The 13,991-nt window shown below is 43.6% G+C and overlaps 1 protein-coding gene across 2 annotated transcripts in view; it reads right to left on the bottom strand.

Moving 5' to 3' along the window:
• Nucleotides 1-200: 200 nt before the first annotated feature.
• The window catches only part of jak2b (Janus kinase 2b), a 34,815-nt gene continuing 21,024 nt past the window's right edge, over nucleotides 201-13,991 (bottom strand). For both annotated transcript variants that reach the window (XM_080003591.1, XM_080003590.1), the window contains exons 13-24: nucleotides 10,273-10,360; nucleotides 8,286-8,413; nucleotides 7,916-8,042; nucleotides 7,338-7,489; nucleotides 7,002-7,152; nucleotides 5,693-5,829; nucleotides 5,088-5,277; nucleotides 4,869-4,993; nucleotides 3,346-3,518; nucleotides 2,688-2,805; nucleotides 1,777-1,890; nucleotides 201-886 (exon numbers count right to left, since the gene is read on the bottom strand). In XM_080003591.1, coding sequence (XP_079859717.1) covers nucleotides 779-886; nucleotides 1,777-1,890; nucleotides 2,688-2,805; nucleotides 3,346-3,518; nucleotides 4,869-4,993; nucleotides 5,088-5,277; nucleotides 5,693-5,829; nucleotides 7,002-7,152; nucleotides 7,338-7,489; nucleotides 7,916-8,042; nucleotides 8,286-8,413; nucleotides 10,273-10,360 — 1,611 coding nt within the window. In that variant the 3' untranslated portion in view covers nucleotides 201-778. The remainder of the gene's footprint in view (nucleotides 887-1,776; nucleotides 1,891-2,687; nucleotides 2,806-3,345; nucleotides 3,519-4,868; nucleotides 4,994-5,087; nucleotides 5,278-5,692; nucleotides 5,830-7,001; nucleotides 7,153-7,337; nucleotides 7,490-7,915; nucleotides 8,043-8,285; nucleotides 8,414-10,272; nucleotides 10,361-13,991) is intronic.

Consider the following 13,991-nt stretch of genomic DNA (forward strand, 5'->3'; position numbering starts at 1 on the left):
TTTCCCCCCGTTCACCTAATTCAATTAACCTAAAACACACAATTATGAGCAATAACATTATGAGCAGAGCATTTATTGTAAATGTTCAAGTTTTTGACCTGCGGCGTGTACGTCTTTCTACCATTGCACTGTTTTCTATTCAGCTATTTTTTCTTATTGTGCTCAACATCGACACACGAGCAGAAAAAACTTGAGTCAAGTTTGATAAAAACTCTTTTAATTCTCACACCACTTGCTTCACAATGAAAACAAAAGAAAAACAACAATATTCTGGATTTTTAAATCACCTCTGTATGAACGTCATTTACACAGTCTGTCCATCAGCAGATCAAATATAGTTCTATACTATACTTTTGTTTTTAAAAAAATATATATAAAATTGTATTTGTACACAAAAAATACGTATTTACACACATAAGAAACCATTCAGCGCTGATATTCTTTGGACAGGGGACGAGGTTAAAGCTAGCCCTGCTAGCCACACACACACACACACACACACACACACACACACACACACACACACACACACACACACACACACTAAGCGGCTCCACTAGAGCACATGGGGGTGGCGTGCCTTGCTCCAAGGCACCTCGGCAGTCGTTTCAGAGCTGATCCAGGACGTGAACCAGCAACCTCCTGTTGAAAAGCAGCTTCTTCTCTGGCCCGAGGCTGGCGCCCCCCCGTGGCTGGGCAGCAGTGACCTCAGGATGCGTCTCACCGCCCGAGAGCAGAGGGCACATGAGGTACGTTTTTAACAGAAAGGTCTTTTTGTCTAGAAGTCCTTGGTGTCCCTGAACAGGTCGACCCGCAGCGTCAGCTCGTTGAAGCACGGACGCAGGCCGGGGTCGCTGTCCCAGCACTCCTGCATGATGTCGTGCATCTGGGGGGCACAGGACAGGGGGCGGGGCGTGGGGTTTTAGGATGGAGAAACACAACACCGCATGATGGTCAAAAAACAAATTGACATGACCTTTTGTTTATTTATTTATTTTTCAAGTATTCATTTAATGTTGGTCTAAAATGATATACATCTTAATCTACATTCCTGCCCTGTTTTAAGTTTCATTGCATTAAATTCTTGAAACGTTGAAATGATTATTAAAGTAAACATGAATCTTTATCTTTGGCAAATGAACGGCAGACAGGCAGTAAAGTGGGCGTTCTTGATCAAGTACAACGGCGAGGACAAGTCTGTCTTGGCAGGTGTCACAGAAGAGCGATACAACCGCTTTTCTTCCAGTTACCCAACATTCTATCATCTTTGTTTAGACAAAGAGGATTTGGTTATTATCATCATCATCATCTGAACCATCCATCTGTCCATTAAATATACAGGAGATAGGTCACACATGTTGATACAACACCTACATCGTCATCTGGTCTCATCCATTTGAAGTATTATTACTGTAACCCCGGACAGCGTTGGTGTTGTAACCCAGCTTTCCCGGGGAACATTTCTATTGATATCAACTCATAAACTCTGGTTCATTGCGTTCCAGGACATAGTCCAATGCACAGGTAGTTCCAGGCAAATGGCCCCAAAATATAATAAAAAAAAAAAAAAAGATAATCATGAAAAATGGTAATATATTCATCTTTGGCAACTGGCAGTTGCAGAACACTTTTACATATCCTGTAAAGCCAGTTTGAGAACGATCTAATTTAATGCCACTGATTACAAACTGCATGACATCGCACATAACGCTCCGAAAATGTCCTTTTGTGGCTGGATCACTGAAAAGAGGAACGTGGGTGGAGCTGGCGTCCTACCTCGGTGGGGCAGCCGAGGGGCTGGGGCAGCCGGCTGCCTGATTTCAGGAGCTCCGTCAGATGGTAGACGATCAGCTGACCCTGCTTGTCGTTCCCTATCATGGCCATGAACATCTGAGTGACCGGGAGAGAATAAAATAATAAAAATAAAAAAGGCAGGTGATGCGTCCCCCTCCACATTGAGAACGCGTGCATTTGTCTCCTCCAATAAAAACAGTTTTGTGTTTCCTCTACATAAATAAAGATATTTCCCCTGTAAATCGATGAAGAAAAGGCTCAAATTGGTGCATTTAAAAAAAATCACCAGAAAGCAGGAAATTAAATGTTTGACGCTCGAAATTTCTCGGGGTGGAGGGGCCCCGGACCCCCCGGGTGACCCCACCGATGTTCGAATGAAACCTACGTCACTGAGCGAGGTGGAGGAGGGGCCTCAAATAGGTATTGCCCGAGGCCTCCAAACCACTAAGTCCGCCCCTGCACACCAAGCACAGACACACTTCTACAAGGGAGCCGTTATTATAATAGAGGAGACATTGTTATGAAATTGGTTATTTTAATGTTTAAATATTTTAAATAAAATGTTCACTCTTTTATAAATGTCTATTCACGTTACTTTAACTGTATTGTTTTCAGAAAGCTTAAAGCTCCAGCAGACGCTGAGCCACACTCAAGACGATTATATACTGCGTGCACACACACACCTTATTTATTGTGATTATTATGAGATAATAAATTATAATAAATGTCCAAATTCCTTTTTTTTTTTTTTTTTTTTAAATAGACCTAGATTTTCAATTTGGCAATGGGCCAAGTAAAACACCTCACGCTACAAAGCTTGTCGTGGATAAACAAAGAGGCCGTTCCAAATAAACAAAGCTATCTTGGAGAAACGGAACAAAGAGAAGGCTCACGGCAGGGGGGCTGCAGTTCTTGTCGCTGTGTGTGAACAGCTCGTACAGCACGACTCCGAAGCTCCAGATGTCCGAGGCCACGGAGAACTTGTTCTCAGTGAGCGACTCCGGAGAATACCTGCACGCGCACACGCACGCACACGCACGCACACGCACACAGTTCAAAGACAGACTTTAAGACCCGTTCAACGTGGGTTTGACAGAATAAAAAAAAACAGACCAATTCAGTCACTGAAAAGCCTGTTGAATATTTACAAGACGCAATATAGTAAGTATATGTATATATCCTGTGTATATATATATACTGCACTACATGCCATGAGCAAAATTACATTCAGATTTAAATTATGTTCCTAATCCTCAATTAGGAATCCTATTTTGGGATAGCACCAAACAAGACTTTAAGTCAAAAATAACGAAATACTAAAATAATGCTTCAATACTTCTGTCAAAATGGCCTCCAGACTACGGCATGGAGAAAGCCAACGTAGACTTGATTGACGTACTGGCTTTTCAGATGGTTGAAACTTAAGATAAGACAAGCACTTAGGATCCTTCCTGTAGCGAGACCCCTCAGCACACCACCAAAAAGCCATAGACAATCGGGCTGTTCTGCTGCACGCCGGGTGGTTTGGGCCTTTTTTCGGGAGGCTCTCACCAGAAGATGGGGCTCTCTCCCGGCTCCCGCACCATGTAGTACTCTTTATCCTGAGGTAGAACCTTGGTGAGGCCGAAGTCGCCGATCTTCACCCTCTGCTCGCTCTCCACCAGGATGTTCCTGGTGGCCAGGTCCCTGTGGATGTACCTCTTGAGGGACAGGTACTCCATTCCCTGCAGCACAGTGGCGTTATTGCGTTATTGCAATTCAAGTATCCCCTTGTTTCGGCTGAATGCCACTATCATAGTATGAGCCTCAAATAGTGTAATACACATACTAGGGCTGCATATATTCTTCTATATTCACACTCAAATCTGTGTGCTTTATTATTTTTAATATTCAAATGTATTCAAATTTTGAGTGCGCAAATTTCGTGCGTTTTCTCCAAACCAAGCAAATAAAAACTCCAGATGTATTTAAATTACTCAGTTTACTACGTCTCGCAGATCGCAGATTACCCCTGAAACATATCCCTCCCTCGTTCTCACGGCCCGGTGGCAAATGCCGGTGGTTGGGAACCTCTGCACCAGACGACATTGCGTCAGTGATGGTTGGGTTCACTTCCCGCTTTCAACGCCACATCTGTGGAATTACTGGACATTCAGGTCAGAGGCTCAGCACTCTCCCCTGAACACACAGTGAAACGCAGGAGGAGAGGGAGGGGCCGCCGACGCCGACTTGGCACCGTTACCGGGAATATTTCTCTCTAATGTGTGTTCGCTGTGCAACAAACTGGATGAACTTATATTGAACTTTATTGCTCATCGCATGTGAATTGATTTGCTATTGTTCTGTTCGCCAAAACATTTATAATCAATTATTTATTTATATATATATATATTAAAAAAAAATACACAATCAAACGTCAACTTCAGCATTTGAATAGTGATTTTTTTATATTCAAATTCTAGTCGAGTTTAGAATTTCGTTTGTATTGTATCGTCATTCGTTTGTATTGTGTGGTGCGCTTTAAAGCAACAGTAAGTAACTTTTTTAACCTTAAAATAACAGCTTCATAACTGCAATTAAGCTTTTTTTTTTTTTTTTTCTCAAATGACCATGTGAGGTCTTGCATCGTCTTAAAACTAGATCTCAAAGATTTATCTAGATTTTTTTATTTTCATGTCTCTGAAATGGTTTGTTTACCTATTCAAGCTTCAATACCAGAAATAGTAGTGGACATTTTGTTTCAGAAATGTGCATTCACATATAGATGAGGCCAATTATTAATTGGGTCACGTCATGTTTTTGCTAAAAGATGTTTGGAAAAACACTGAAGAGTAAAGCTGAACTGGGAAACAGTTTGTTCCAGCTTAATAAATCATTTGAGCATGTTTCATCTGCAGCCGTCAGCCTGTACATCCTTGAAGCGCACATCAAGCATGTAACCTCAGCTCTAGTCTAGCTAAACAAAGCGTACAACAAAGAATATTGCGAAAAGGAGAGGAACCTGATCCTAAGCTTTCAATGGAGCTATATACTGTAGATCCGTTCCCTTCAAACAATCTGCGCTGGTCCCGTACCTTGCAGATCTGCGAGGCGTAGTGCACCAGCTTGTGGTGGTCGATCCTCTCCTTGTTCTTGATCAGGTAATCTCGCAGGCTTCCGAACGGCAGGTACTCCATGATGAGACGCAGATTCCGACGGCCTGAGGGGGGAACGCGCGGGAGGTGAAGGAAACGGAAACGGCCACGACGCGTTTCGTGCTTCCTAATGAATGGCTTTCCGCCGTCACGCCGTACCTGCGCTGTAGCACACGCCTTTGTACTTGACGATGTTCTCGTGCTGCAGGGACTTGAGGATCTCAATTTCCCGCTCAAAGTCGCGGATGTGCTCGGCGGTGCTGTGCTGCAGCTTCTTCACCGCCACCACCTCCCCCGTGTTGTCCTGCAGCGGGTCGTACCGGCACATCTCCACACTGCCAAAGTTCCCCTGGCGGGAAAGACCACGAAAAACAATGTGGGGAGGGTGCAGCGTAAAATGGGTTTACTAACGGGGTCATTGGAAAGAACTGAAAAAAACTAATTGTGTGCAACCGACAGTCTTTTCATAGCAAAGATAAACATCTGTACCGAAAATGAAAGATATAACGAGTCCACTGCACCACTGTGTCTGTAAATACACAGAATCTGTGTGTAGGCGAGTGCAGAACAAATGTGATTTAAAAACCAAGCATCCAAGGAGTGGTGCTGAAATGTATTTAAAAATTTTATTTATTAAATATTAAACAAGAAAGAGTGAACAACGTGTTAGGGATGCCAGCTCTTTGTCAGCCCTTTCTGACTGGCCTCCTTTTGATGGAGGGTACATTAGGGGCACTTTACACCGAAGACAACGTACGCGTTACCTTGCCGAGCAGCTGCAGGAAGATGAGGTGTCGCTCTTCGAACTGGGCGGGCTCTTGGCTCTCGAAGCCCCCGGTCACCCCCCCAGGGCCGGGCGTTCTGTTTGGCAGGATGTCGTTCTCCATGATCAACTCATAGTCTGTGGACACCAAGGACAAGACGGTGTGTTGCCTCTGAAGGAGCCCTCGGTTTTTCTCCCAACGGGAGATGGGGACACGTTGAGTAATCAGCCAAGTTACAAACACCAAGTCGACCGGTGAGGAACAAAGAAGATTCTCCCCCACACGAGGCTACTAGCCAGTGTTAATGACAGAGGGAGTGAAAGTCAAAGAGGGACCGCTCAAACAGTTTGCCTGTTGCCATCCAAGGTTCGCAGTCGGTCGAGGAAAGGCTGCGTGAGGTCATCTTTGAAGTTATCGGGCTAAAAGTTGTAGAAAATACCAGTGAGGTGTTCTGCAGCTTTAAAGCGTATGCGTTTCTTCTCCACCTCTGTCTTAAAAACATGAACTGATTCGGGACCCGAAGAGACAAACAGACACTGTGACAAATGGAAGGGACCCCAGGGGAGGTGGGGATGCTGGAGGATGGGGCATGCTGTGACATTTCACAAGAGATATTTGAGATTCAGGTCCAGCACGACCTAGATCCTCTCTGGCAGCAGCTCTGGTGGGCTGACGGCTGCACAACCCTTCATCAGCTGGCTCTTCGCCTGTTACTAGTAATTACTAATACTATTACATTTTAATTAAAATAATTCATTATACAATTTTATATATATATATATATATATATATATATATATATATATATATATATACACACACAAACACACACAAACTACTGGAATTGCAAATATTTATTCAAATAAAATCGAACTATGTCATATTATATCCGATAATATATAATATCTGAGGCGTTCATGCCGATCAGTGGACATCGCACACAAAGCTCCAGATACATTTTACTTTCCACAGTCAGTAAACTGCAGACAGACAGGCTGGTTAGAAGACTACTAGTGTAAAAACCCAAATGGGGCACTGTCCTTCTATTGTGGCTCAAAACAGGGACCAAAGGAGAACAATGAGGGTGGAGAGGAAAATTACATTCTGAGTTGTTTTACGCATCATTTATTTTGAGGAGGTCAACATGAGACTAATATTTTCTTATGCAGTAGGCACCACTTGGAACCACTGGTCAAGCTAGTGGCTATTTGTCCGTTTGACTGGCTGATTATCTGGCTGGCTGGCGGGAGGCTGGCTGGCTGTTTAGCTAGCTAGCTGGCTGGGTGGATAAGAGGCACGGTGCACTCACCAGGGGTGAACAGACCATGCAGATCCCTGACGATTGCACGGAACGTGGGCCTGAACGTGGGCTCGTAGTCCATGCAGCTGGAGATCAGGTTGGCCAGCTCCGTCCACTTGGGGGTGGGAAGCTGGTGGCGGTCGTCGTAGAACAAAGTTTTCTGTGACACACAACCGAAGAGAGTTGGCGCGAAGCTGCGGCGGGGCAATGCCACACAACAAGGGTCCAAATGGTCTAACGTGCAATTCATAAAATAGGATCAAATCAGATTCAGGTTTGAAACTAGTCCGGCTGTTTTTTTAAGGTACAGCGCCAAACCAATGCACGTCTCCCCCCTCCGGTCACCTGAGCGTTGTCCAGAGCTGCCAGGGGTTTCTCGCCGCCGCTGCAGATCTCCCACAGTGTGGTACCGAAGCTCCACTTGTCCCCCGCCAGGCTCAGATTGCCAGGGTCCTCAATGCACTCCGGGGGCACCCAAGGTATCCGCTCAATTAGGACTGGAACGAATAATAAAAGAATAAAAAATTTTAAAAAATGACTGAAAGGGTGGCTGCAGTGTTTTTTGTGCCATTTTCAGATTCGGTGATTGAAGTGGAGTTTAAGTAGCTCTCTCTCCTACTCCCACATTCTGGCTTCTACTACGGTACAGAACCATACTTAAAAACTGCTGCCATGCAGACCTGTGTGACTCTCGATGCCTCCGAATGTGTTTGAAATTCAGTACAATTGATCGTTAAAAAGTTTATCTGTGACCTCCAACTCCAAAACCTTCTGATTTATATTTCTCAAAATGACCACTATAAAACTGGACAAACAACTGAAGTTTTGAGTTGACTTCCACGGCATCGTCTCAGGGTCGACCGTCTCCCCCTGCTGGAGGAAAAGGGCCATAGCACCAACATGGATCCGCCGCAGGTTCTCACCGTCTTTGGGCAGGACGGTGATGCTGATTCCGGGGTCTCCCAGTTTGATGAAGGGGGGGCTTCCCGCCTCCCGGATGAGCAGGACGTTCTTGGCGCAGACGTTTCCGTGGGCAAGGTTTTTCTCTTCCTGCAGTCAGACACAGAGAGGCCGCCTTTTACAACGGAAACAGATCCGGAACCAACAGGGCCGTATTGGACTAAGCCGTGCGCGGCCCTTCATGACACGGTTCTGGGCAATGGAGATGAGCTGTATATCCACAACCTTGTCATTTGGGTTTGTATTTTGGTGTTAACTTGGCATTCAACGGTTTTTATACAATATGGTTTGGGTTAGGGTTAGCTTTTTCAAACTGAATGCAGGGGGCTTTACCAGGAAGTGCATGGCCCAGGCGAGCTGCTTTGCCACCTCCAGCTTCCACAGGATGTTCACCGTGTTCTTGTTCTTTTTCAGGTAGGTGTCAAGCGAACCGTACTTCACATACTCCTGCACCATGATGTCTGGAAGAAATCACAAGGAACAAGTGATGTTAAAACGTGGAGCCTGTGAGGCTCGGGCTCGGTGCTCAAACCTCAAGTCAAACGACTCCTTTGTCAATATCGAAGGAGTGTTACAACAAATGTCCTTTAAAGATCAACATGAACAGCGATAGCCGCTCCCGGTTGCCTGGGGGCTCCGTGCAAAAAGTTTGGGCAACACGGAGCATCCATCAAATCAGCTTTAAGAATCGTAACTGGCATTGATATAATTAGAGCGGCGCTTGTTTTGCCCAATTTAATTTTTTACACCGACTCCACGACTAATCATTACTACATTCCTATAGACAACTAGTAGTTTTCTTAATCGAGTTGCTGTTGTTGTGGCTAATTCCATGCAGCTCTTTGCAAACCTTAAAATAAATGAATAAACACACGTTTTGCTCCTTTTTCCTCTCGGGGGTTTGGGGTTTTAGGGTGCTGTCAAACTGTTACTGAGATGTGGTTTGTAAAGCCCTTTGAGACCTTAACTGCTATAAAGTGAGTTTGACTATTAAGAGCAAACTCCGGCATTTTCTTATTTATTTATTAAACCCAAACCTTATTTTGGGACAATCGCGACCACACCTACCTCATTGTACTATGTAGCAGCTCGGTGAGCAGCAGTCGGCTGAAGCTAATCCCTTAATAGTGGATAAATAAAAAATGTTCTGATGCCAATCACTCGGGTGTCTCGCAATGATCTAAAAACAAGATTTAGGTTAAAAACACTGCCGTGTACCTTCCAGTCCAAAGAACTATTAACTTCATTAACTATTCAGACGCTTCAAAATACATTTCGGATCACTTGGCCTTAAAGCAGCACGATGTAAGTTTTGGGATTTGGGGCCCCTACCGTTTCTGAGTGCAATTGCACTTTTACACCACTGTCGAAAAAAATATATTTTACCGGACAAATTTGAACCTTATCCGTGACATTTCAATAACAGCCTAAGTTTGAAACGCAAATATAATGTCCACCTAGGTTATAGCAGACACTCGACGCTTCAGCGAACAGTCCACGGCTCCCCACCGGAGTCTCAACCATAGGGAGACAGGGCCCAGGGATCGGCCCCCTGCTACCGGTGCAGGTACCAGATGTGCTCGGCCTGGCACGAGTCAGAGGGTGAGACAAACCCTGTGGCACAATGAAAGCGGGGCCAACGTGTGCCGGCGGCCCTGGCGCTATTGTATGAGCACTCATCGTATGAGCTTTATTACCGGACATTTTGACCGCCAAGTTTATAATTTATCGTCTTTTCTTTTTGTTTCATTTTTTTAAATACATTTTTCCAGGCAAAAAAAAACGGTAATTACCACAAAATCCATGCCAAACATCAAAGAAATTACGTAGTGGTGTAAAGCACAACGCACTTATCCCTTGATTTCGTACCCAAACACAAAACGTACATAGTGCAAGAACAGGCGTTCGAGGGGGGGGAGTGAAAGAGGTGCCATTCTTCATATTACAATGATGATGATTATGATTTTGAAGCTGTTATTTTAAGGAAGAAAAATGACAGTGTTGCTTTAAACAATCAACGTCACTGGATTATGGCTTGCTGGCAAAAACACGATTAACTTCACATACTTTTACACCATAAACATCTTCGATCAGTCAAACGAATTCTTAATCAAAATCCACAATGCGGGGGCAGGAATTTTGACACAGATGCCTGGAATCAAATTATGCAATCACATTGTGTTTGCCAATAAAGCTTTGTGAATTGAAATTGAGAGACCGAAAGGAATAGAGGGACAGAGACAAAGAGAGAGAGATAGAGTGCCAAGGAGACTTAAGTATGGCGAGAAAAAGAGAAAAGAAAGAGCGAGACGCTACTTACTCTCTTCCCCGCAGACACACACTCCATAGTTAAGGACAAGGTGCTTGTGAGACAACTGGCTCATCATGCTGGCGGCTTCAAAGAAAGACTGTTGAAAGAGCGAGGGGGCACATCACTCCACTTCTCATGATTATAGAAGAAAAACATGTCATTATTGAACTGGATGACTTTGCTAGATGACATTCTTTTCTGTGCCATGATATCCAATATCCGAGGCAAATTAATCATCCAAACAAAGAGTACACAAGAAAGAGGGATGGTGTTTGATCTGAATGAAGGATATCGAGTCAGTTTTTACAAACATCACAGTTCCTCTGTCCTGCTTTACATTTAATAAACCAACCCCCACCCCAAGCCTTAATTTATATATTGCTTCTTTGACACCAAATGCATTACTACATATTATTATGCTAAGAACGGCTGGACTGTCTGCGGATCACAAGAAACTTCAACCTCAACTGATTCCCATTTACACAATTTAATGGAACAAGTCATGTGTACATGTTCTCTGCAATATCCAGAGAAGTGACGGACCCTCTCTGTAATTTTTAAACACACTTTTTTTAATTCAGATGGGGAGACAATACTACACTTATGGTTTAAATTGTCCAGTAGATGTATTACGCTCCATTAATGGAGCTGCAGCTCCACAGAACAGGGACTGCGACTCGGCTGTTACACAATCAGCCACAGTTATGAAACAAAATAGGAAAATTAGATGATTGTGCACACAGAGCCACGGTTTTGACGTTGAATAAAAAAAAAAGAAACGAAAAACCACTGGTTATCCCATTTAAGATTCAAGTAAGGAGTATTCAGATGACCCAGAATTGAACAACTCCTGTATGTCTAAGGCTGGTGTCGAACCTGTACGGCCCAAATTTATACAAGAATGCAGAGAACAGGGATCAATAACTGCAACTTGATTTCTTCTTCTATGCTGCTTTGAAAAGGGAGAATTGATGCCTGAAGTAAACGGAGGAGGACAAGCATGGCAAAATTTCCTAAAATAAAATGATTGAATGATGAATATGAAAATATTGGCACCTCATTTTTAAAATTAATTAATGACTTAAATAAAAAAAATGAAACTATAAAAAGTAATAAATAGACCAGAAGGAAAAATCTGGAGAAAAGAAAGTGAACTTGGAGGAAAGATGAGGGTAAACTGGGATGTTGAAAAAAGGTTAGTTTAGAATGGAATTCTGGGGCTTGTAGTGCAATCCAAACAGTCAATCCTATGGTTTTTAAAATCAGATTCAGTCAAATTCAATCACTTGTAACGGCCGCCGGGATCAAAGGGTGCGCGTTTCCTTTCATTTGAGGGCCGTGACGCCAACGGGAACACTAAGGCTACGTTCAGACTGCAGGCCCAAGTGGCCCAATGTGACTCAGATCAGTTTTATTTTTTTATGATAGTGCAAACAGCACAAATCACATGGAATCTGATATTTACAATTCGGAATTGGGCCACTTTCATGTGGTTTCTAAATAGGACATTGGTCTGTGCATGTGGGTCAGGTCAGGACAGCGACCTGTTCACACTGGAAACTGATATTGGCCCCATTCAAAAAAAAAAAAAAAAATGTGAACAGCCAAACACAAGAAAATTTAAATAAAAAAAAATCTGCTCTGATCAATAAATCAGAATTGAGCACGAAGGCTTGCCGTGTGAACATAGCCTAAGACAACCGTCAAAAGAGATTAAAGACAATTACCAGATGGCGGCGAGAGGGGGTAACAACAGACATATTCAAATCCTCCTTTGTCCCCACTCACCACTCCCAGACACCCACTGGGGCTAGTAGGGAACCTGCCAAAGGGCCCTGCTCGTTGACTGCAGATTATTTTACAAGGACATTTGCATTCTGCAGCTCTGTGTTTCCCAAAGAGCAAGATTGGCCTGAACTAATGTCTTAATCAATGTGTAATCACCATGCTGTTCCTTGGGTGGTTTTGTGAAGAACGATACTATTCTCAACTTTAGGGGATGAGAAATGTCCAAATTAGAAATGTGATCATTAAATGTGATTAAGTTGTTGTTCCTTGTGTTGAGCTTGGACTCCCCCAGGCGTCCACAGACAGGAAGTGACTAACCTGTGGAGTCTTGTGTTTAATGCCCCAAACCCCTGATTATATCATGTGTCACCCATTTTTGTTTAGGAGCACCCTGAATGTTACACCCACATATCTGTTTCACTCCAGTAAGAGTAACCCACACGTTATCAAACTCCTCTGCTGTCTGACCAATTGCGCCAATATGAAATGAATGCTGTTGGCACTTAAGCACTAAATAAATCCCGAAACAAGCAAGATAAAGTAAATTACCACATGATATTGACTTTATCTTGCTTGGTTCGGGATGTATTTCCGTGTGTGGTTCTCTTTTTTTATTCCAAGCCGAGATTTATTTGGCAAACACAATTTTAATATCCCAAATGATTGAATGAGATGGATTGCAAAATTCTAATTAGTAGTAGGAGAGTATGAGAAACAAGTGAGACGCAATCGTCTCCAGCTCCCTTGCGCCGACATCCCCACTCACCTTTACTTTCTTTAATGCGTTTCCACGAAACCTTTTTCTCTTTGTCCCTTTTTTCTGAAACCACATTTCCCGTGCCACGACTCTGCCAGGTCGTCAAGATTCTCAGAGACACTCTTATGTATTTTCAAACCTTCCGTTTAAACACCGCCCCCCCTGTAGAGCCTTGCTGATAAAACCCTAGGTTTATTAAAATATTTTTCTGCCGTTGTGCGACGATTGTCATCAGGTTATTATTGGACGAGCCACCAACTCCTTGGTTCCAATGAGTGCAACCGATGCTTCGAATCTGCCGACTCCAACCTACAATGTAGCCGAGCCCCGGAGATCCCTGCCAAGCCCCATTGCCGCATTTCGGTGTTTCGGGCCGAATAATACATGGGGATCCGCGGTGTTATACGCGGTACTATCAAGGACGAGACTCCAACCATCTGGAACCGATCCTTTGTTGTCCCAGGAAACCAGCGAAACCAGTAAGCCCGGGATTTCGGGAAGCTCAAGCTCATGGCAGCTGATGGTTGGGCACTGTGATCTTTGTTTTATTATTTAGCTTAGAGAGTTAAAGAGTTAGATGTGTCCTGCAATTCAATCTATAGTCATACTGCATTTCCACCAGAATATCTTCTATCTATCTATCTATAATTGTTTAACTTGTATTAACTCACATTAGGCGTTTTTGCACTGCAGGAACTTTTTCATGGTTCTAAGAACTTTTGGAGGAACAGTCCCACTTTTTTGTGTCTGCACTGCAGGAACTAGGAACGATCGTAGTTCTTGCAACACTGTTTGGAGGGACTTCTCCAGGGCAAGGACTAACTGGCACAAGAGGAAACTTCAGTGACGTAAGTGCACGGGGATCGGTCCCGACCCAAGTACGCGGTCCCTCGCTGGTCCCTCAGACTGAGGACAGTCTGCCCTGTTCAAGTCGCATCGCTCTGGGCGGGGACCAGCCCACATACAGTCGGCGGTAATAAAAAAACAAACAAACAAAAAAAACAATAAAAATATTAAACAATGAAAATAGTATTTTTATTGTAGATCTATTTATTTGATTTTCCAACGTTAATTTAATGAAACAAAAAATCTGCGTGCAGTGTCCCGATGTGTGCCCTTGCCTTATGAAGGTCGGAGGTAACTTTTAAATTGGGCCTCTAGATCTAATATGAGTGAAGATTCA

This window comes from Zeus faber (genome assembly GCF_960531495.2).
Source record: "Zeus faber genome assembly, chromosome: 7".
In the NCBI taxonomy this organism is placed as follows: Eukaryota; Metazoa; Chordata; class Actinopteri; order Zeiformes; family Zeidae; genus Zeus; species Zeus faber.